This window comes from Acanthaster planci, linkage group LG07 (assembly GCF_054643075.1).
Source record: "Acanthaster planci isolate LZ-2023a linkage group LG07, COTS_SCS, whole genome shotgun sequence".
NCBI classification, from domain to species: domain Eukaryota; kingdom Metazoa; phylum Echinodermata; class Asteroidea; order Valvatida; family Acanthasteridae; genus Acanthaster; species Acanthaster planci.
The window spans coordinates 2,755,661-2,780,658 of NC_141783.1; the positions used below are offsets into that span (position 1 = coordinate 2,755,661).

General features: G+C 41.2%; 2 protein-coding genes across 6 annotated transcripts in view; one reads left to right on the forward strand and one right to left on the reverse strand.

Annotated features, from left to right (window-relative positions):
- Positions 1–18,621, forward strand: wdr13 (WD repeat domain 13). 3 transcript variants are annotated; one of them, XM_022235706.2, is made up of 14 exons: positions 1–158; positions 4,346–4,401; positions 5,153–5,238; positions 9,049–9,100; positions 9,794–9,939; positions 10,170–10,252; positions 10,525–10,665; positions 11,087–11,253; positions 12,192–12,335; positions 12,701–12,759; positions 13,544–13,663; positions 15,572–15,690; positions 16,777–16,928; positions 17,698–18,621. In XM_022235706.2, exons 1-14 carry the CDS (start codon positions 80–82, stop codon positions 17,740–17,742), a joined length of 1,449 nt encoding a protein of 482 aa, XP_022091398.2. In that variant the 5' UTR covers positions 1–79; the 3' UTR covers positions 17,743–18,621. The 3 variants fall into 3 exon arrangements, with proteins under 3 accessions (XP_022091398.2, XP_086994695.1, XP_086994694.1); XM_087138569.1 differs by having other exon boundaries at positions 9,052–9,100; XM_087138568.1 differs by having other exon boundaries at positions 5,153–5,237; positions 9,030–9,100.
- The window catches only part of LOC110979686 (uncharacterized), a 31,070-nt gene continuing 24,686 nt past the window's right edge, over positions 18,615–24,998 (reverse strand). For all 3 annotated transcript variants that reach the window (XM_087138567.1, XM_022235704.2, XM_022235705.2), the window contains exon 15: positions 18,615–24,217. In XM_087138567.1, coding sequence (XP_086994693.1) covers positions 24,050–24,217 — 168 coding nt within the window. In that variant the 3' untranslated portion in view covers positions 18,615–24,049. The remainder of the gene's footprint in view (positions 24,218–24,998) is intronic.

The following is a 24,998-nucleotide window of genomic DNA, read 5'->3' on the forward strand; positions in this document are numbered from 1 at the left end:
TTTAGCTATGAGATTTCACCGAAAAGTACAATCGGGCTATTTAAAACGCGTACTTTAATTTGTCAACAATCAGCTGGAGATGGCTGCGGTTTGGCAGCAAGTTTTGGCTTTAGATGCCAGATATAACACCTATCGCGCTCCAAATAACCCCCAATATAGTAAGTAGTACAATTTTGAGTCATGATGTATTTAATTGTTTCACGATCTGACAATAAACGCCTTGCAGATTTGCAATTTTTGGAGGGGAAAGGTGAGCGTGTACCGGTATTAGGACTGCACGATAAAGTGTGTGGGTTAGCACCGTCCCACTTATCATGCCACGCCCCTCCTTGGATAAAATGCCCCGGCCCTGTGTCCCGTTTCTCCAGGTCGGAGGATGATGTGCATTCTCGTCTGGACAAAGGGGCGACTCTTCACTTTTTACGGGAATTAGCGTATTTTCCTTGTTTTTGGCAGCAATATGATAAAAATAACTAAAAGTTCCAGTAAAACCTTTTCATTACAATGTGGGAAATGTTTATAGTGCATAAACAGTGAAATTTCAGCCACACTTGATGTAAAGGTTGAGAGTTTGAGTCAGTAATTCAGATTTTCCCCATAGACAGATAGACTGCTGCTACACTATTTTTGCCCCCATGAGTTTTAAGTGTGAAAGAAGGAATAGCCATCAATTGACAATTAGAAAGAAGAATAAGAATCAGTGATGTCATCTCGACCTCGAAAATATCACTTCATGATATGCTTAGCCTTCATATTGGGCTAGTCATTTGGTAATTGTTCATTTTTGTATAGTTTAGTAACTTACTATATATTAGCAGCTCAGTCTCGAGAGACCATGCTAAGAGCGCGCTTGGAGTGTTGAATTGTGGCATCGTCTGCTATGACTCTGCAGACCAATGCAAGAGTGGCAGTATTTGTTGCAATTGATGCAGATGTGCGATGGGGCCATGGTGTTAGGGGCTACTGCAGCATGCTTTCTCCTTGCCCTCTTCTCTGCTACGTGCTGGCTTCTGCTCGCGTCTGCCTCTCTGATGCCTTTGTGGACTGTCATGCGCCAGGCATCTCAGTTTGGAGCTTGTATCTCCAAATTATCTTGGGAAATATTGTAGGCCATCAGATCACGCTTAAAGGTGTCTTTCAATCGGAGTAAGGGGCGGCCGACACATCTGATGCCGGATGCCAGCTCGCTATGTAGGATGTCTTTGGGTAGCCTCTCCTCCGGCATACGCCGGATGTGTCCCAGCCAGCGTAGGCGGCGTAGGCTCAGCAGAGAGTACATACTTCAAATTTTGGCATGCTGTAGAATGTCACTATGAGGGATGTGGTCCTGCCAGCTGATTCCAAGGATGCGCTTGAGACATTGCATGTGGAAGGTGTTAAGCCGGTGCTCCTGTCTCATATACATGTAGGTTGACCAGGACTCACTACCATAGAGTAAGGTGCTGAGGACACAAGCCTGGTAGACTTGGATCTTTGTGTGTTCCGTCAGAGCTTTGTTCTCCCACACCCTCTTGGTCAGCCTCGTCATGATGGTGTTTGCCTTCTCAAGTCGTCTGTTGAGTTCAGCATCTTTGATAGGTTATTGCTACTTAGCCTATAACTTGGCATTCACATGTATTTTTGTGACAATGATGGGTTGTGAAATCATTTGCCATTTCTGTGTTTTATTTACCATGTTTATTTGCACCTTGTTGGTCTAAACTACTTCTTGAACAGTAAGGCATTACTCTGTAGGCCTTACCGGGTCCATCTTTTTGATGGTTCTAAGGGTCGAAATTTATGTTTGATTTGCTAAACATTAAGCAACATTTCAATTTGCCGTTTAACCATTTAAATGTTTGGCCATAACAAACAATAAAGGCCCCTGCATGTCAGCTCAGTTTCCGCCAAAGAAGTGAGTTTTTATTGCAGGTATGGAGCTCAACAACAATGCATATTTGTGGTTGTCCAAGTGTATGCCAATGTCCTATTATTGACCACCTAAGACTTTCCAAGAAATAAATAAAAGAGAACGGAGGGAGATGGATGCAATTTATCACTGTAATTATGAGGGATTCATTCGGCCTGTTCAGCGGGATATTTTCTTCTTCAAAAAAGAGGAAATGTTTTGTGGGAAAAAGTTGTTTATAAATTCGGAGGCCTGGAAATGTCTACATCGTACGCTATTTGCCAAAAATTGATGCCAAGAAAAGGACGCAAGGAACATTATTTAATTTATCCAGGGTTGTACAACAAACTGCTAAAAAAAGCCTGGATAGTGGCCAGGCAGCATCCAGGCAGCGTGCCCCAGGGGGCCCAGGTTTTTCCATGGTAATACTATTTCTTGGCAACAGTGGCATAACTCTGGGACTGCACAAGTGTAACAATCCTACCAATGGCTGCTTTGCTTGCAAAGAATCAACTTAATAATTGGCTGACGATTTACGATCAGTACATCTGCCCAGCAAGTCTTTCTGGAAACACCCCCATCTTCCAAGATGTGTGTCCCAGACTCCAATACTTAAAAGTATACATTGTATCTCATGGAACAATAGAGCTGTCAATCACTCCTCTGGAGATTTCTTTTTTGACAGAGCTGGAGTGGATTTATTCTAGAATTTGTTTTTTCATCAGGACTTGCTGAGCCACTTGAAAATAATCATTTAGAAACTCCTCATTTATTTTTTGGTGTATTAGTGTCGAAGTCAGATAAAAATCACGATATTAAGTATTAAACCGCTGAATATTTTTGTTCTATGTATTAGACAAATTAAGCTTTGGGTAAGGTACTTTTAGGCTAGACTGGCTAGCTCTAAGAATTTTTTTCTGCTCACTCAAAAACTAAATTAGGTCTGTTTAAGCTTTTGCCTGTCCCCCCAAACGGATAAAGCTTTTTGGGGTTCATGCCAAGATGCAAAATCTGAACGTAGATTGCGTCATTCGGAGAAAACAAGGGGAAAACCCTGTTTAGCTTGTTATAGTTGAGTTCTGAAGACAGATGACACTGCGTTTGATTTGGATGCTTCCATATTCATTTGGACAGATAAAATCAGAGAAAACATGCTTCCTTTAGAGGTGCTCTTTAATGTCAAAACAGACGGGTGCATTTGTTCGGTTGATGTGTGACCACAACAGGGAATATAACAACTTTGTAAGAACAGCATCTGTTCTGCTGCCTCTTTCACTCTACAGCCGGCATGCCTAGTCACAAGCATAATTTAAAACATCTTCTGGTTGCTGGAACAGGTGTAGCAATTTACACCTGTAAGGGAAGCATTGCCAACGTGACTGGCCCCCTGTACTGTGTTTTGTGTCATGACCCCCCTGTCCGGATCGTTTGATGAATTTCGCTTGTTTCCCCTGTCTCTCCCCTGACTGAGTGTTGCTGTTTTCTGCCTCCATGTACACATGTAATTAAAGGAAATGCAAAATAATATACAACAGCTGTAACATGCGGAATATCCATTGCTCAGATAGCAGCACAGCGTCAGAGCCTTGAGGAGGCCACATTATGGGCAGAACACTCTTAGCACTTTCGAGATGAACCTTCCAACCTGCTAAGTTACTAAATCAACAACCTCGATAAACATTCCCTGGCTGGATTGCTAATAAGCGGCATTTCCAAGCTCTTTCAGTGGAAGGGTGAAAACTCTTCTTTTCAAAATAGCTGGGCCCAAGTGTTGAAAGCTGTAAAACAAGCAGAGGGTTGCCTTGTCAAGTCTCAGTAGGGGCTTTGCTAGCTGAAGTGTTACATATAATAACCTTTGGGGAGGGTAACATTGTTGGTGAAGGTCAGATGTGAAGACAGTGGCTGTGGAATGTTGTTGGATGTGGGTGGTGAACGGCCAGGTGGGAAGAGGCATATACTGCATGCATATCCATAGTGATGATCTGAAAGAGGGTAAAAAAAAAAAAAAAACATTTTTCTTCGAAATTATGAAAAGGGAAGCAACATGCTGTTTTCATGCTGCCCCTCCCCCTGCCTCTCCCCCCTGGCCCCTCCCCTCCTCCCTCTTCCCTCTCCCCCAAAGAACAGCTTTGCATGCAATATAGTCCGTTTTATCGGTGCAGCCAGTCTCTGACTCGCCCATGCTTTGTTCAAGAAAGACCATGGCTTTTGGAAATGCTGGAGTGGCTCGACATTCAAGAGGCTCATGACCTACAAGGAAACAACAAACACCAAAGAATGAGTAATGGAAGTAAGAAATGTCAAAGGGATTCTTGTTGACCTCTTTACATTTCCTACCTTTAATCGAATCGGAGCTGCTTTCTGCCCTCAAGATATTCAACCTCTTGAGAACAGAATTGGAAGTCACCTTTGCATTCCACCGTCTGACTGCGATTTTCACTTTTCATTATCGTACAGGGACTCTTTACATTCGTCGGAGGAGTCAGCTTCTCAGGGACACAGCGAAAGCAGCGGTAGGAATACAGGCCAAGGAAAAAAGGAAACCTGTTTAGCATTTGGGTTTGGGAGGAGAAGGTGGAACCTTTTTTTTTCAAGATGGCTGCCGTTTTTTTCCTTTTTTTTCTCTTTCTTGTTAATTTCCACCACCTGTTGATGTTTCCACTGATTTAACACAGATAACGAAAGACACATGTTGGGCAAGAGAATCGGACGTATCTACACTGGTTTTAATCATTCTTTCATTGAGTTTGGGGACGAGTTTCACAAAAATTACATACATGAACACAGCCACTTTCATAAGCACTTGCACAATTTGCAGGGCCCCCGGGCTCTGGCCATGACATTTTGCAGCCATCTGAACACCTACATGTATTTAGAAATTGCTTCGACAGCATGATGCGGAAGACAACCAACAGACCCAAAAGTTAAAAGTTCCAACTGACAAAACTGTTCAGATGGGTTTGTTGTTGTTTTTTTTGCATATTTACCGCTGTTTTATTTTTCCTGAGATAATAAAATAAGAAAAAAAAATAAAGATAGCTGACTAAAAGGAGGCTGAGCATTATTTTTTTTACTTTGCCGTCTGAAAGTTACTTGTAATATTGTTATATGTGCTGCACTGTTGGAAGGGTTTATTTAACGTTAACTTGGTCAGCAACCAACAGTTTTTGTATTGCAGACGCAGATTGATGTTGCTGTCTTTTTCAGGTGGACAGGCTATGAATTGTCTCATCTTTGCCTGTGGTTTTTCACTTTCATCCCCAGAACGATCCTCAGGTGCGCAAGCAGTACCTCAAACTACGTTCCCAGTTCCTTATAGAGAGATATGGAGCAACATTGTCAGATCAAAGGTAACAAAAATAACCCTAATCCAGTCCCAAAGTTACATTGGAAACCTTATGGTGCTTCCAATAAAACCAATGAAATGGATTTAACACTAAATGCTAAATACCTTGGGCAAATATAGATGTACATTCCTCAAAACTCGCCATTAACAAAGATTTACTTCTTAAAATAACCCTAATCCAGTGCCAAAGTTACATTGGAAACCTTATGCTACATCCAACAAAACCAATGAAATGAATTTGACTCTAAAACATTAATGTAGTATGGGCAAATATACATTCCTCATCATTGAAAAATAATACCTTGTACAGTTTAACAGTTTAAACCCCAAGTTTCCAAGATATGTGAAAGTTATTAAATTGGAGGATGCTGGACTGCCAGACTTAGAGCACTAAAACCATTTTAGCAATTTTTGTTGCTTGTAATGTCTGTCCTATTTCCTGACAATAGAGGGCACTGTCCCTGTGATGTCAGCCTCTACAGAGGTTGGTCTTTGCAGACTGATGATTTTCGGTATAAAAATGAACCCAAAGTAATGGAAAGCAGCATGGAAATATCTAAGTGTCGGCGCTGATTTGGTCATGCATAGGGAAGTATGTGTCCGCATTTATTCAAAACAAGTTGTCTGAGTCACACTTGATGGATAATCCACTTACAAAGACTGAAAATGAAAGTTAAATTGGAAACAAAGAAGCATTACAACCTCAGGGATACCATTACAAATTCCATTAAAACATGACCGACCATCTCAAGAAACAAGTAAGGTTTTGAAGGCGCGCAAGACTTCGGGGCAGTTGAATGAATTTCATGTACTCGCACATAATGTTCCAGTATGCCTTCCGCTTCCTGTCTGTCTGTTGCACCTAAAGCCATCCAAAAGTTCCTCAGGCATTTATATAAAAGACCAGTTTTTCGTGAGTTTATGGGTTCAGTAATGCCTACTGTGGATCGATAGATTGAACCCCTCTGACAGAGATATTTTATCCTAAATATTCAAACAGAAAGTTCCTGTCAGCACGTGCCCGAATAAGAACATTTTTTCTGTCCTGCTTTGCATCAATGAAGCTTCTGTGTGGCACATTGACACACGATACCGGGTCGTGTTGTGATATTCCTTCCTGACTCTCATCATTGGCACTTGGCTGGTAATTTGTGGTGTAACGACCTTCAATTGAGTGTACCATTCACTGGGAGTTTAGGTTACAGAGACCACCCAAAGTAGAGGGCACTCCAGGGTGAACTTTCTTGAGGAGGTTCTCTCTTTTGTGGTTTGTAGGCCAATGCAACAACCTAAACTTCAGTAGCTCATGGAGAGAGATTTTATTTCTGCAGATGTCAAATGGCATATACTTGGATTAGGATGTTGGTTTTTTAGAAAAGGTTTATCTTCACAGAGAAGATGCCACGAATTGGCTGGAAAGCACCGTATGTTGTATTTTTTAACAATGTGACGACTTTGAGAGTGTTTTCTAATTTCCTAGACTTGTATATTTCTCAAAATTTCCTAAAAGTTGGTGTGGCCCTTTTTTCATTAGCTGCTAAATAAAATGATCATGATAAATGTTTAAACCCTCAAACAAAATTGTTTATTACTATATATAAATATGTATAATATATATATAAACAAACAAAAACACACCTAAATTGCACACTTTTTGAATGTTTTTAGTGTGGTGTTTTGTCTTCAAAGCAGTTTATTTTCTTAAGTTCGCTTTCTACATTTTGTTATTATCCCCATAATCTGATGGATTTGTTTCCTTTTTTATTCTGGAACATTTTATAGCTTTCCTTACACTATTAGAATTAGTTATTTTTATAGATATTTGAATAATCTTGTATACTTGCCATTGAGCGGCTTCAGAATTTGGGCCAGTGTCTGAATTTTCATATGTAATTTTGATCCTAGTTGTTGAATATTTGGCTTCAGGAATACGTCATTCAACTTCATTTAAAAGTTAGTTTTAGAAATCCTTTAAAGTAATTACATTAAATATTTCTTAATTTGTTTTTTAGTTGGTAAAAATTCAACCGACATCTGTAGGGCTCTTTGTGTGGCCACACAAGAGACATAAATTATATTTGATAATGAAGATAAATGGATACAAGTAGGGTATCTAGAAAACTCGTCAAGAATCTATCCCGATAGTCATGTGATTCACAGCTGTAGGTTAGCAGATGGCACTGAACGTCGAGTGATTAATTTCATATCATCTTCTCAACTTCTCTTTGGAATCTTGCGTAATTGCTCCACAGTGGACAAATGTAGGCTCTTCGCTCAGCGTAACCAGACCATTCATCTGAACTCATCACTGTGAAAATTTATATATAGTGAACGTTGATTTGTGACCCTAGAAGCCTAGAGGGGACTCAGGCCATGACTGATATGTCCCATTCAGGGGCACTTTCGCTTCTCCCTGACCCATTGACACATTTAATCTTATTTCATCTAGTATTGCAGTTTCAGAGGGACATGTTTTGGCGTCCCAGGATTAAATATTTACAGCACGATTTTGTTTTGTTGAAATGTCTGTCCTGAATTATTCTTCAAAGAACAATTGATCCCAACTTGACGTTTTGAGTCAGTTTTCAGTTTCAGTAGTCGCAATTTTCTCTTTTCTTTTCCTTTTTATTTTTGACGAAGAAAATTCACGGCTCTGTTTTTTTACTGTTAGAAACTCTCCAAAAATGACCTGTGACACAGTGAGCCATTTTGTGCAAATTGTCACATGCTATGACGTGTGTTTGCAATGGAATCTAAGTCCATCCAAATTTAGTTCACATGCACTATAGTAGGTTCCATGCTTGTTATCTCTTTAGTTCCAACTACCTGTATCCTTAAAAAAATCTATCTGGATATTCTGGAAGATTTGTAGGATGAGAATGTATCAACCCCAGTTTCCATTACCTCTTATTTTCTCTGTTCTCTACTTCATTTACCCTTCACATAAGGAAGGAGTAAACATTGGTTTCTTGCGGCACTTTGAGGATTGATTTGAAGACGCCGAATACCGTGGAGCTGGTATTGATAGACACACTGGATAGATTGGGTTTCCAAAGCTAACTTTTGTGCTGTAAAGCCAATCTCATTGATTCCATAAATTTTCTAGTCGTGCAGAAAACTGTCAAATTGGGTTGGATAGCATAATTGATACCTTCAAAGTGATTCTTAAAACTGTCCAATTCTAAAAATACCTTCCAAAATTCCACTCCCTATACACAGGATGTAAAAGACAGAAAGATCAGAGAGACCACACAAAACTTAGTATCGCAGGCACTTTGTTACCAAGCAAACACGGCAAGCAAATACTTCATATGAAAATCACAGACTGTGGCTCACTTCACTTGAATTCACTTGAATTTTACCCCTATTTTGAAGATTGTACTTACGGAGCACCTCTGAGGAAAACATAATTTCTCCGATTTTATCTGTTCAAATGAATATGACAAATGACACTGCATTCCATTTGGATGCTTCCATATTTATTTGAACAGACAAAATCAGAGAAAATGTGTTTTCCTTAGAGGTGCTCTTTAAATGAGCTTGGATCTCATTTTGACATTGGTTCAGTAGTGTTGAGTTTCAGAACTTGCTCAATGAGAAATATTGTTACGTTTTTCCTTCTCCTTTTTCCTGTTTCACTGCATTTTTGGGGTTGTCTCCTCCCCGCTGTTGTCCCCATATTGTCTGTGTATCCTTTGTTTATCATTTCTCTCTCTCTTTTTGGGTTTCTCTGTCCTCGCTGTCGTTCCTTTTTGTTTTTCGTTCTGTTTTTGTTTTTTTTTCTTTCTCTCTGTTGATCCTCTCATCAACACAGCAGCGTTTGGAGTCGCAACAACAGTGGTCGTGGGAGCAAGGCCAATCTAGATGTAAGTCAAGCTCTCCAATACACTGATTGCATCCATTAAGTCGCATGACCTATCTGCCTCGAGCAGAAGCACCCCCACATCTGTTGAAAAGGGCCGCGTTGGTCAGGAGCATTCATTTTGTTGGTAGTGATGTGTCTGCAATGTTTGCATATCCTAGTCGTTTGTTAACCAGCGATGCACAGTTGGTACCAAAAGAACCTCTGTTGCTAAGGAAATACCGTCCTCTCTTGGTCCAGCTTGAGGCTCATAGTGGGTATCAAACATCAACAAACATGGCATCCTGCCATAGCAGCATGCGTCCTAAGTATCATTTATCGAAAAATAAAGCCGACAGTCAGTACATTACACATACAACTGATGTGCAGAGTGCTGTATCAAAAATCGGCGTCATTTTGGTGAGGAACTCTTAAAACACAGTTTCCTATGGGTTTTGTTGATGTTTGATACCCACTATGGATAATGTGACTTAGCGGGCGCATCAGTCTGTTGTCTTAAGCCATTCATTTTCATTCTTACCAGTAAGATAATATTTATATTCACTTTTCATTCACATTTTATACTTGATGCAGTTTTAATCATATGTACACTGACGAATGAATTAGTTCTTCATCATGGTAGCTTTTCCAAGGAAATTGTGCCAAAAAAACAGAGCTCTGATTCGGATGAGTACATTTTCCTTAATTGTACTTACAGAGCTTGGATGATAGCTACATTGATGCACGAGGTCATCTGGATGTCAGAGGTCACCGGCGCACCCAGAGCCGGGGGTCATTCAAGCTGGACCCGTTCCACCTGGAGAATTATGGCGTCATGCCCACGAGAAATGCCGAAGCCAGCAGGTACCTTGCTCAAAGGGATTTGTAGACTCCGTCTCAGAATCACTTGGTCTTAATAACAAGCTCGTCAAATTCGTAACTCCTTTTTTTTTTTTAAAGAAGTGGCTCTATGGAGCAGCCAATTCAAGTTGGCTGACAGTTGGTTTCTGGCGAACCTTGAAAAAAGACTAGCGAAAGGATGGTTAGGTATTGCATCTAGAATTCATTATTTTTGTTTCATTTTTCCTTCACAGAGCCATGGCTGGAGGCAAGTCCATCAGTGAGAACTACGCCTTTGCCGGCATGCACCATATATTTGATCAGCACAGCAAAGCTGGTATGGAGACTAATGCGCTACAGCAACCAATCAAATTGTGTTTGACCCTAACCCTATGTGATCACTAGGCCTATGCCTTTGTTCAAAATTTGCATGTCAAAAGAAGAACAAGACCTGTTGAATTTATGTCAATGCAGGTATAGACAGAATTGTGTTTTACTTTTATGTTTTAGTTTCAGTTTTACTTTCTGTCTTAGAAAAGGGACGGTTAAAAAGTAATTGCATTTGGTGACGTATTTGAAGAGAAATTCTGGTTCCTCTTTGTCGTTTAGTGACGTCTGTACAGTTTGCCAATGAGGACAAGTCGCGCATGGCTTGCAGCTCCATGGACGGCACCGTGTCCATCTGCCAAGTCCTGCCCAGTCCAGCCACTGTGGTCTGTGTGCTGAAAGGTCACCAGAGTGGGGTCACAGGTCAGGGTTCATGAGCTACTACCTTCATTAAATGTACACATTTTTGTTAATTAACATTACAATACAGACTGCACGTTGCTTCAGTAAGGGCTAGTTTTCCTTAACAAAAACAGGTAACAGGCCAGAATATCATGTGATGTATAGTGTTTCTGACTGGTTCCCTGCTGTTCCAGGAAGAAAATTGCTATTGAAAATCATGATTTTTGGCACGGCTGTTTCAAAAATTTCTTTTAATTTTGACCTCCCAATTTTTTCAAAAATCTGATGAGGTTTTAGGGAGATACCAGGATTGAGAAAGGTAGAACCCAGCCACTGACACTTAGATAAAGCATGGGTTAGGGTTTAAAGTTTCTTACCAGAAATACCTTTATTGTGTGGATTAACTGGTCACTAATTTTTGTCACTAAAATTTGTTGCCCAGATTTCTGTTGGTCCCAGTCCAATGATCAGATCTTGTCGGCTTCCCTGGACGGCACGGTGCGTCTGTGGGCAGTCAGCAGTGCCAGCTGCGTGCGGACAGTAGAGGACCCCGACAGGTCAGCCGTCCGCACCTGCAGGTTCCAACCGCTCAACAATAACATGATCGTGGTATCCTTTATATTGCATGGCTCTTAGAAACTGGGAACATCTTGACATAGTTCACGGTACTAGCTGCTACATGTGACTGGGACCGGCCAGCCGACCCCGGCAAATTCGGTGATCGAGTGGTTAAGATGTCTGCACCTGTAATCAGGGGGTTGTGGGTTTTAGTCCCACCCGAGTAAGCTTGTGAATTTTTTCGTTAACTCTCGGACAAGCACTGAGTATACAGTGTTTATGAATATATATCGGTCTTAGGGTAAAACCTATGATTGAAATTAACATCTCCCTGACGCAAAAGCACGTCTTGAAACAGCTGTTGTCTGTTACTGGAGATTGAAGAAAGATCTTAGCAAAAGTGGACATGTGGAGAAAAATGTACAAAGGATTCCCTCAAGTGAAACAAAACGGAAGAGACTGTACCTGAAAGATGCAGCTGTACCCGGAAATAAAAAGTCCTCCTGCAGGAGCCACTCGCTAGTACCTCGACCACATTGCTGCATTGTGCCTATGTTTGCGTATATATTCGTCTGTGAAGTTGCTACCATTTTGTGCTCATTTAAATGAAAATTGGTACCACATATTTGCACCATTCATTCACAAACCAGCACAGGTACAGAGTGTCCTTACACGGTAACTCGGGTATCCATCAGTAGTACTTTGCATTTTGTTGTCACTGGAGGTTTACAAGAGTTATATATCTAATCCATTATGTGCACAACCTTGGTACTGCATATTTGCACCATTCATACACAAATCAGTGCATGCGTACAGTAGTCATTTACAGTTTCTTAAGTATTGCATTTTTTCATTGGAGATATAGTTACATAATCTAGTCTGTGATGGGCACAAAATAATGATAGCAGTGATTGTAGTTATGTGCCTATCTCATGTCATGGTAATTTGTTAGGCTTATTCAATGTTGCCTTCCTTAGTAATGTTATCAGACGGGTAACAACAGAGGCCACGTGAACGTTCTCAACGTGTCCACAGGCAAAGAAACGAAAGGAGGTCTAGGCAAGCTGTCTGGACCGGTGCTGTGCATGGAGTTTGATGACCATGGAAGCGTCCTGTGGGCTGGCGATGACAAGGTAATGGATATAACTCCAGAATCTCCTCAGACTGCAGCCATCTTGGCCTAGTTCCCTGAAACTGTTACAAACATCTCTTTAACATAAGTTGTCACAGTGTTTATCAGACAGGTAACAACAGAGGCCACATGAACGTTCTCAATGTGTTCGCAGGCAAAGAAAAAAATTTAAATTAACATTAAATGTGGAATACACTTAGACTGATCCCTGTTAGTTTGGTTCCCAGACTGCTATCATTGTGGGCTGGTTCCCAGTTCAAATTTATTCGAGAGATATATGACAAAGATTCTGGATTTTGCCTTAACGTCAGTACAAACTGTCAAGTGTTATCTTTCACTTTACTCCTGTCTATTTTTTACCTGCAGGGAACCATATTTTCATTCCTCTTTGATCTCGCTACGGGCAGACTCTCCAAGGGAAAACGGTAAGACAGAATAAAAACGGGAGAGAATTCTATGCCCTGTGCACAAACCCTTCTGGTCTGAAAAAGAAGTGTTTTCCAAATGAATATCTCAGTATTTGCTCTGCTAAATTTATATTTTTGGACATTTTGTTGCACTGAGATGGTTGACAGGTCACTGGAAATTTTTCCTGAAAATGTGAACAGAGAACTGATTGTAAAGAGCAAGGAACAAGGTCATAGATTTAAGAAGGTTCACCAAATTTGCAAAAATCTGTCGACGTGTAAACGGCCTCACCTCAGTTTGACAGTAGCTCTACGTCCACAGGTGTAGCTCAGGGTGTAGCTCAGGGTACTCTTTTGCACCGGTTGATGTACATCCGGCATGGAAATACCACCAACCATTCCGATTTAAACGGAACTGTCCCTATTTTTTGAGTTTCAGACCGAAAAAAAAATTGGAATGTTCTAATTTCCATAAAAGATAACATAATTATAAGAAGAAAAAAGCTCCTCCAAAAGAGGATGCTATTGCAGAAAAAAGAGAGGGCGCTATTTACAAAAAGATAGTGCTATATGTTACACATGCATATATTGGTGTACCTGTACATAGCTTCTTTCACGTGGCTGTTTGTTTTGCTGTGGGCTTGGAAAATGGATGTTCCAATTCTGACTTTTCATTATTAGTAAGTATGCATGAATCCTGCGTAGTTCACTTTCATCTGAGCATGTTCAGTATCTCTGGAAGGATACGGTACATGTGCACGGAGACGACAGTCACAAAGTTCCTGTGTTATTGTTTCTCCAGCATCGTTGTGCGCGAGGGTTTTCCCATTAGCAGTATCTGCTACCGTGCCTGGGTGAGCAGGGAAGCAAGAGATCCAACGGTGCTGGTCAACTGTGCAATCGATTCCCTCTGCATCTACAAGTGAGTGGTCCGCGTCATTCCCTAATAAGAATCAAAGTTAATTAATTAGCCTTTTGCGAGTTACATTTCAATACAATCTAATACACTGAGTTTTTGAAATTCATGTGCACATAACAATTTGAATTCTCCATACTAAAGACAACGTTGCTATAGAGTACTGAAGTGTGACGTCACTGTGAACCAGAAAGTGCAGCGCAAACGAATGGAGTACGCGCACGTGTTAGTTCACGCACTGGTTCTCGCGCTAATGCCTTTTACACACATATTGTGCACATGACGCATTCACTTTGGTACTCTATACCTCGTGATTCGGGGCGAGCTTTTGCTTAGTTACATAAGAGACGCCTTACACCAATACACTGTTCTCATTGGATGAGAAGGGCACAAAGGAACCAGTCCATTCCAGAGATGGCGGCCGCTATGCAAAAGCTTGCCCCAAATCACGCGGTATAGCAACAGAGTCTTTAGTCTGGGGAATTCAAATTGTAATGTTTATGTGCAATCAGATAACTTGGTGTACCAGATTTTATTCAACTTTAACTCAAAAAAAGCTTATTTACGTTGTGGGCTAGAGTCCTTGTGGTCAGGTGCATCGGAATCGGAACTGTTTAAATGCTTCTGCTCGTTATGGGTTTGGGTTCGGGTACAGCCTTCGGGGCAATGACTTTGGAATGATTTTCAAAGTGGGGGGTGCAGGTAAGAGACAATCAGGCGTCAGCCATAAATAGACTGATCCATTGAGCCCCGCCCCCATGATAGGACCAGCCAAGAGTAGAGGGTAGGTATGCTCCTTTGTTGAAAAGCGGGAGAGGCGCACTTCAGCCCGTCCGCCCCCTCCAGCCCCCCAACCCCCGCGCCCATTTCACTCGCCGTTGCTTTGGGATTGCAATGTTTGTGTCTTGGCGCCAGACATTTTGTCACAGTCTACTTTGGAGAGCCGGGGTAAAATGGGTACCCTTAAGGACACAGATGGGATTGACACAGCAGTTACCCTTCATGCAGAAATGGCAGTGTCCAGCTGTACGCTCAACACACAACTGAGATAGTCCAGGCAGTGTTTCCTTAATGAATCATGACCTTTGTTAACCCGTTGCGCCGGCACGTGGATAGAGCCGCCGTAAAAATTGAGATCCTCAGCCCACTTTTCAGCTATCATTCTCGGCCCACGCTCGAGTGAACACGGTGAAAGAAGGCAGACCGTGGCTCTTATGTATATGGTATTTGGTCTTTGTGTGTAGCCTAGAAATGAAAAGACCGAATTTGAATCATAATCACCAGCTTTACAATAGTCCCCACTTTGAAAAGAGGCAACGGGAATGTGGAAGCGTGAGTAGAGCCGCATGCCACCGAACAATCAGCCTTTTTACCGTGTAATTCAAAGCATGCAGAGCACGCTGGGCCACAAACCGAGAATTGCGGTTTGGCAGGTGGCCTTGGTGGCCAAGCTAAGCTGGAGTTCTTGGAGTCGGCTTTCGGAAAGAAATTCCCGTCATCAAGGGGTTAAAAGTGCTCAATAAATACTATTAGTATTACTGTTACCAGTTTACAGCCATTTTCCATTTTGGGGTTTGGATTCTTTCAGTATTTAGTATCACTAGCAGAATTGTTGGATTGAGAATGGTGTGCAGTTAGTTTGAAATGTCAGATGCAGTACAGTGGGAAGTTGATTAATTTGAATGATTAGAATGGAGTTAAGGGCTTTCTTTATTAAGAGCATCCTTTGCGCTCTCTTTACCCTTTCTTTTATTCGACAAAGAATTTTGTTCCTGGATATCAGTTGCGGTTACGCTAGGGTGTGCACAAATTATTTTAAAATTGGAGGATTCAGGGCTGTTAGGGTTAAAGTGTTTGGAGGAATTTCATGGTCTGAAAAGATGACCAGGCTTCAAATAATCTGTGGCATTGCAGGGTTGTTAGTCCTGATGGCGGACTACGTGCCAAGAGGATGTACCCAATCAAGCACAGGACAGCCCTGATCAGAAGTACCTTCTGTCCGCTCATGTCATTCAGAGAAGGGGCCTGCGTCGGTGAGTAGAGAAACATGTTGGCAGACTTGTTAACAGAGGGGTTTTGGTTACGGAAATCTGATCCAACACGGCTTGAATGGAATGGAAAAACCTTGGCCACTTGCACAGCAGCAACATGACGATGGTTTGAAAAAGTTTACTCAAGGGGACTTACTAAGACAATCCGGCAGACTGCACACAGGGACAGTTGATTGGGTTAAACCTCCACGCTAATCTTGCCATCTGTTTTGTGTGAATACACAATGTTCAAGAAGTCTGGCCGGTGCCCATGGCCTCCCTTGGTAGCAAATACCGCACCTGTTGGTGCTCTGAAGTGTTACAGAATATGAGATTGGGGTACAAAAAAAGTTGCAAAATATTGTTCAAATGGCTCTAACAAGTCGTATTTTTGGTGTTTTTGGCTGCATATGAGAAGTAAGGAATGTTCTTACATGAGTAAAGAAAACTAGGAAATTCAAGGAAAAGTTGCTTGCCTAATCCGTCCCGAGTTGAAGTGCACCCTTGCGGGCAAAAGAAAGACTGACTGGTATGAAGTTTTCCAACCAGGTTCTTGCTTGCATTTAGCGTGCATGCAAAGACCATACATTTCAGCATAAATTTGTTCCGCGTACACAGCATGCCCAGCGCCATTAAGCATGTACTTGCGCGCCTATGCAATGAGTTCGTACCCAAGGGACTGTCAATTTCATTTAAAAACACGCCCTCTTGTGTTCCTGCTCAGCCTGGATAATCTATTCTTCATCCACTTTGACTTAAAGGCAACTTGGATAGTTTTGTTGATCTTGTTTTTTTATAATCATATTTGTTCCTTTTTGAAATTGACCATAAGCCAGTCGATCAGGGGTAACAGCATTATGTAAACTTCATTAATCTCAAGTGTGTGTGGTTCTGATGATATCATTTTGCATTCTTGCAACTTTCCCCTGTGTCAGCTGATTTCCCTCATTTTTGGCTTCACGCTCGTGCCATGGGAAAATAGGAAAATATCATACCGGGGTACAAAGTCTTGTAAAGATTGGAATTTCCTCGTGTTTGGTCAAAGTCCTAGTTGCAAGCCTGATTTGGTTATATTTGGCTGTGATGTAGTCACCGGCAGTGAAGACATGAATGTGTATTTCTTTGACGTCGAGCGGGCCAGCAACAAGCCATGTCTGAACAAGCTCCAGGGTCATTCGGCGCCGGTCCTCGCTGTCAGCTTCAACTATGACGAGTCCCTACTCGCATCCTGTGATGCTGAGGTACTTAATGTACTGAAACCTAATAAGGCTTCTGCTGGCAAATTTTAGAAACTAATGTTTCAACTGAAGGCACCATTTTAAAGAGATGAGCTATTATGTAGTGTTGAATACATTTTTTTCCCCATAAATTCCTAAAGATTAAAGCCAAAATTTGTATGTGATACAATCAAGCTAAGTGAGTCATTCCTTGAATCTTTATTTGAAGAAACGTCTCAGAACGAAATCTCCAAACATAAAATCTTTTCATGTTTCAACTTCCACTACTGTTGATTTAAAGGTTGTTTCACGGTTTGGTTTTTCAGAGAAATGAAGTTGACATTTTGTATGTGTCTAAGGAATGAAATTCAACATAAGTGGCCTGGGTCAACAAATACTCATTTGGCCACAACGGCAACTGACGGCTTGAAATCTGTCCTGTACCATGAACAGCTGTAAGATTGTTACCAGTGATGTAATCGAGACCATCACAAGATCAGGCACAAGTAACAGTGACAAAGGAGTGCATTTGTTACCGTCCATTTGAATGGCTTGTGACTTGAATTCAGACTAGAGGTCTTGTGCTGGTGGTTTCGTGAAGGTCTTAAGTGGTCTCGACCACAACACTGATGGTTACAGTATCTCCAAAAAGTCAACAAAATCAAAAGTAGCTTTTATACCACTCCGTGACTCTATTGATTGGAAGGGAGGGGGGGTTTCAGGACTGTAGCACTTTTGACAGAATTGGAGTCACGGAGCCTGCGTGAAATGTGCGTCTATGTTTGGTTTGCAGGGCCTGGTGATCGTCTGGAAGAGAGAACAGCAGAAAGCAAGGTAGCAGATGATAAATGAGCATCGGATTGACAGGACGCACTAGGAAATGCACCCTAACTACAATCTGTCAGATCAGGCAGGTTCCTATTTGAACAAGTCACTGTGCACAACACGAGGCAACTTCTTCTAGCCATGCCATGTGTACATTGGCTATTGTACATGATTAATTTTCAATTGAATTAGCACAAAAACGTTCAGCGTGAGATGAATCTCTTGAACATGCGCAAAACAGAAGTTTGAGGAAAGAGGAGTAGCTTTCAAACCTCCCGAAGTTGTATTCCAAATCGTGGATTGTCGCATAATGTATCGCAGTACGGGGAAAAACAAAAATCTGAAGGTAAAGCTGCCCACACTGTAAAAGGCGCACTAACCTCGGCGGAAAAATGGGCTTAACTTGGCTATGTAACAATGGAAATGTCTATCCACACCCAGGTAATTTTGTTGCTAAGCACAGCAACTGTGAAATGTGCATTGTGAAATACGCCTGTCATTGGGCAAGTGTTTGTGCTACATTTATCAAAAAAAAATCAAAAACGGTAAGGGGCCGGCACCAGACTCAGCCATCTTGTGATTCCTCAGTTAAATGTGTTTGATCTGGTGTACATCTGCTTGTATAAATAGTTCTGTATAATGTATTTGTATATTGAGTACACAGTAACAAAACCTATTACAGGTCAGACCCAAATTAGGAGAAAGGTATTACTTTCATGTAGAAAATGGTTTTCATAAAGGAGAACTCAGATTAACCCTAACAGTCCTCAGTCCTCCAACAGGTGAAGGATTGAGGACTGTTAGGGTTAATACAGTAATGAGCAAGTGTAATACTATTGATCAGTATTCCATCACAAAGGAAATAAACACCGCTTACTCCCAGAATTTGCAATTATGACTTTTGGCAGATTTATTTCATTGGCTGCTAGATTTTGGTTTTCTTCAGCTTAATTTTGGAAAAAATACATTTATTATAGTCAAATATAAGTATGCTATTAGTTACACACGTTAAAAGCCAAATCGAAGATTACAAGAGTACATACAGGCAATCTGAAGCGGCAGAATGGAATACAAAAGTACTGAGGTTTATATTGAAGTAACTGAAAGGGAAAACAGCTACTGAATAAGCCTTTTGGTACACTGAGTTCTTTAAACGCAAGTGAACATAACAATTTGATTTCTCCAGACTAAAGGCATTTGTGCTTAGTTAAATAAGAGACACCTTGCACCAATACACTGTTTTCAATAGATAAGAAGGGCACAAAGGAACCAGTCCATTCTGGAGGTGGTGGTCGCTATGCAAAAGCTTGCCCCGAATCACGACGTACAGCAACAGTGTCTTTAGTCTGGGGAATTCAAATTATGTTTATGTGCCATCAAATACCGGTAACTCGATGTACCAGATTTTTCTTTCAAATTTTACTTGCAAAAGCTTATTAGACCAGGGGCAGATCCATAATTATTGGGGTATTGTGGAATGACAGAGCGCAATTCTAAAAGAGCCATTTTTTCCCCCAGACCATTTCACAGCCGGGGGTGGGTGGATTCAGTCCCCCCCCCCACTGGGCTCTTGCATGCAAAGACACTCATTTATGACAGTTTCAACTCGGACTAATGGTCAAATGAAGATCAAGGTCACGCGAGTCGGTCTGTGCATCATGTATCTATTTTGGGCTGACCTGTCTGACAAAGTGGGTGCTGTGCGAGAATGGTTACGTCCAATTTGTCATCAAAATGACCTAAAGATATTACTGAACAAACTCGACACGTGAAAAACCTGCACTACAGAGATGTTGGAGAAACTGCCCCCGGTATCTTTAACATGTTTAATGGTGAAACAAGCTCTCATTTCGAAGCACAGGTAAACCTGGCTTCTACTGGCTCTCTGAAGTAGGTGAACAGGGTATAAGGTGAGAATGAGAAATTTCAGGAGATGTACGAGGTCTTAACTAGATTCCCCTTTCCTGGATCTGCCCATGGCATTCCAAATATTAAGCACAAAGCTCAAATGTCTCGCAAATCACATTAGAATACTTTGCCTACTTTAAAATGAACCAAGTTTGACGAACATCTGCATACATGTGCCTGAAAAAGAGCTCGGAAATGGTTAACCAAACAAAAAACTTGACCAAAGAAACAGGTTAAAGATATTAAAAATTCCACAAAATTTAAATTTGATTTTACAAAACTAGCTGGAATGTAAGCTGGGACACCAATCATTTTCGATTCAATCATACAAAAATATCTATACTAAAAAGTTTTCAAGTACTTTCCTGCATGGCCTTCTTGAGTTTAGTTTGAGTTTTCACACAGAAAACATTTATTCTTTCTTACTAGCTTTTTGCCTCTGAATCTCAGTAAATTCGCCATGATCTCCCTTATGCAGGAAACCTGGGGCATATGGAGCAGGTACGCACGGTTAGCTTTCTACGGACATCAAGCCCATGCAGAATACATGTACATGTAATCCTACAAAATTCTTTAAAACCTGGTGGATTTTGTAGGATCAGGGAAGATTATGGCTGTTGAAATTTGACAGTCTGAGAGAATGAGCTTCTTTGAAAACTGACTCCTTCCACAAGTCATGAACCATGAAATTTCAGTGAGTTCTGTTTTACCTTATGCCGTTTTGCAGTATCAAAACATCTGAATCATTCCTTAAATGACAAATCTTCCAAACGTAATTTTATAAAAATATTTTTGAGGAAACCAAAATACGACAGTGCCTCTACATAATATGCTTTTTCTCCCAAGGCAGATGAGAGCTACTTAAAGTCATCAACATGTACAACTGATTGAAAACACGACACTTAATGCTTGGTGTATAATCTCTGAATACAATTATTCACATAAAAAATACAGTTCTGGCAAAAGCTGCTTTTGATATGATTGGTATAAAAATTTTTTGGAATACAATGTGCAGTGGTACTGAAGTATTTTGGAACAGTACTATAAGTGCATCAACCAATAGCTGGTGTGTGACCTACATGTATCTTGCTCTTGTGAGTAGTGTTTAAAAAAAAAAGTGAGTTATACCCATCAAAATGTCCTCAAGAAACTCACCATCCTCGAGTACAGTTTGCTTCAAGTGAGTTATACCCATCAAAATGTCCTCAAGAAACTCGCCATCCTTTAAAGATTGTTTCAATTTCAACTGCTTCAAGCTTCACTCATTTGTAAAAGCAAAGCAAATTTGGTGTCAATACAATAGACAAGAAATACAATGATGTCACGCTGCGCTAACCTTACATACCTAGTGTGGACTTGTGAACAAAAGATGTCCACACAATGCAGGAAAAGAAGACGTTTTGTGGACTTACACATGTCCACAGGACATTTCCTCTTCTCTAACAAAGAAGTTTAGAGGCATTTCGGGGTTCGGGTCATCTGTCGGAAGAAGAATAGTCAAGGAAACCTTATTCCCAGTTCAAGAAAAACGAGTATTTTCACTGAGTTTTCTTAACTGCACGAAAAGAAAGGTATGTCCACACTAGGCATGCAAGGTAAGTGTGAGTGAGTTTACATGTGCGCTCTCCTACGGCAGTTGGGTCATTCTATAAATTTGGGGTGCAATTTTTTCCCCGTCCCGGTTACATTTTGTGTATGATTTTTTAATGTTTAGAACTCGTTCTTTAATTTCCAAGATTGAATGAGTACTGCAAATTACCTGCCAAACAAATAGAAATAGTCTGAAAATCAATTTCAGTGATACATCACATGTCAAATGTAACACTGATGGAAAATACGGTGGACCCTAAATTAATAGAATGACCCAGTTACGTGTAGGTGGGATATGAACCACAGCGCCCCCACAGGAAAGCGCACATGTAATCAAAGTGTGACGTCATTGTATGCTTTAGGTCTACAGAACTGAAATTCGCTAGTGGGTCCAAATCAAAGATCGTATAGCGCCGCATAGCGGCGCAAGTTGGAGAACTTCACCGTGAATACACGTAAAATGTTGTAATCGCATAGGCGCCATTTGAGCAAGCGATACGCCCGCGCCATGCACATTAATGCACAGGCGCAGGCACTGCGGCAGGCATGTGCGCCTGCGCATAAGCATTACTGTAAGCCACGCAGGCGTATCGCTTGCTCAAATGGCGCCCATGATAATTACACCTTTTGGGCAGAGTTATCCATCTTGCGCCTTCGGCGCTATACGATCTTTGGCCCAAATTGCTGCAAATGTTCAGAGCAAATAAAAATGGACACAATTTTCACAAATTTGCTTTTGCACTGACCATGAACTGCCCTTGATCAGATGGATCATGGCTGCTGGAAAAGCGATTGACAATACAGTGCGCCACCAAGAGGCTGCCCATGGACGAGGCCATCTGTCAAGTTTACGGTTGAAAAAGCATGGCTGCCTTGCCACAATTTCCATTTAATTTGATGTCAAAATATTTTCACAGAGCGAGATATTCCATGCAATAGAAAGAAGCAAGGAGTAATGAAAATTGTAACTTCAAATACATTTACAAATCTTCCAGGGAAAAACAATCATTGGGAATACTTCCCGTTCCCTGTGCGCAGCCAGTGATATAATTGGTTGACCATTTTCCCACGATGCACAGCAAAAAATGGCCTCTCCACGGCAAACCTCTTGGTGGCGCACTGTGTTGGGAATTGCCCATATTGCATTTCAAAATTAACATCTCTGACGTCTTTCCCAAGATATTACGACACAGTTGTCAAAAATGTTTACAGACACATTATTTTTCCGTTGTACCTGTGTAGTACACAGGTACAAAAGACAAATGCGTTTCATCCATTTTGTTACAAAGTTGTGACGCACCTTAAAATGGAATTAAAACCATTTTCTGAAACAGCACTTTCTGTGTGCAAGGATATAGTTACCTACCGGTAATTGATAGGTTATAAAAATATAGAAGATACAATTGCTACCATATAGGGCCTTTTTTACTGGATGCAAGTTTTATAAATTCATTTTGCAGATATTGATACGAAAAAATTATTACATTAAGAAGTTGACTTGCTAAAATAGACATTCCCACACAAACCGTATGTACAATGTCACTCCAATCTCTTAAAAAGTTCTCCATTGTTTGAAATTTCACACTCATTTCCATAGATACATGTAAATTGAATACAAAAATACCTCTAGAAGCTTTCACAAAACTTTCCTCCCCCCCAAAAGGCAGGGTACGACTTGCAATGCAGAACAGGAAAATTTTTCAATTATTATCGATATTTAAATGTAAACACCAAAACGAAGGCACAAGCTGCATTACAAAAGAGACTTGCATAAGCTGAACATGAATATTTAGCACTGCAATAACAGCAAGAAACATAGTCACCACAAAATGCTGACTTTTCCTGCAGTGAAAACTATTTATGATAGGCGTGAATAAAGTTTCTGCATTAACCTGAACTTCCGAGGCACTTTGTCCCTCTTGACTTTGTGCAAAATCAGATGATGTTGGAGGTTAGTCAACGACAGATTCTTTGAGACTGAAACCAGGGTGATGCTGAACAACGGCAGCAGAATGATTTTCAAAGTGGGAGGGGAGGGACCATTGTGAGACCTTCAGGCACCTGCCATTAAAAGATTGATGCATTAAGCCCCACCCCATTAGAGGACCTGCAAAAAGTGTGTGTGTGTGTCCTCCACCTGTTGAAAAAGTGGGGGGCCACTGGCCCCTCCCCCTTTCTGCCACCTGTGCTCAACTCTTTGTAAAATAACCACAGTAAAGCCCTACATCCATCAAATACTACAATAATTAGGCCAGTACTCTGAAAGATTTAAGATTATCCATTGGCATCCAACAGTGAGCAATTCCTGTAGGTTTGTTAGACTGGGGAACAAAGGACCCTCAGATCCGGCCGTTGCATTCTTCAGGACTCAAAAGGCTTAAAAGTCAGAGATTATGCTGTTGTGGTCACAAGTCTGTCACGGGTCATCTAATCCCAAGTCACAGGCTATTCAAGTGAACACTGACATAGACATCAATGTTCACCTCATTATTTTTGTGATGTGACTTTTGATCCGACTTTTTGGACTTAAGTACAACTGTTCATTTTCAGCAAAGTATCAGCAAAGTGGTTAAGTTTCATGAGCGTACCTTCTACTGCTTGCTTCAAGCACAAGCGTCAGTTTGCTTTAGCGAGGTGCTTAACATTGATAAAAGCCTTTAAAAATCCCTCTCTAAAAACCTTCATGGTTAAGGCCCATCCGTGTCTAAAAAAAAAGGTCATCTTAGTTTCCTTCTGAGGCAGCGTCGCCCTCTGGCGAAGAAATGGCGAGTTGACCTTCATGGTTAAGGCCCATCCGTGTCTTGAAAAAAAAAAGGGTCACCTTAGTTTCCTTCTGAGGCAGAGTCGCCCTCTGGCGAAGAAATGGCGAGTTGACTAGACTGGCCTGTCTGTCCTTCCAGTTGACTGGGGGATCCATCTGATGGGAACTCCGTGGAGAAAATGCTGTGCTCTTGTTTAGCAGATGCTGTGCCTTGCCACTGGACGGATATCTACCACAGGAGAAAAATTTCAATCCATGGAACATTTCATGCCAAAGATTGAAATAACGATGTGAGGATGACGAGTACAACTTCACTGTGATTGAGAGTACATGTATCACTACATATCTTATTTACCCACGGCTTGTACATCTGCAGTTCATGCATTTCGAAATACACTCACGTTAACGTGAGTAACATGATCAAATGCAACATTTTGAGTCCAAAAGTGGCACTTCAAGGCCACTGTATTGTGGCCACTCCGCAGCCCAGTGGCCACAATACTACAGCCTTGGGTACTGAGTTTGACGTGTGTGTTACCAGACTTTCACGGGGGAAGGGGGTCACAGCAAAATTACCAACTGACCATGACTGACTGTGACATAGGTAGACTGGATCCTCTTCCCCTGAAAATATACCAACTTCCTGAGATTGAAAGGGGAACGCTGTGTCTCATGTGAGGACAGGCAATGTTTGCTGAAACAATTTTGGACAGGCAAATTTTGCTCGAACAAATGTACAAGGGTAATTCCAGAAAACAGGGGTCCAAAAATGGGACATTTTTGTGTCCCTGTTACATCTGAGCTTTGTATTTGACATGGAAATATCACCGGAATTGATTTCAAACTGTTGCTATTTGTTTGGCAGGTAATTTGCATTAATTCATCACTCTCTGAAATTAAAAACTGTGCTCTGAACGTACAAAATCACATGTCAGCTGTGACAGGGACACACAAAAAAATGGACCCCTAATTTCTGGAATTACCCACAATGCCTTTCCATGTGAATCTTT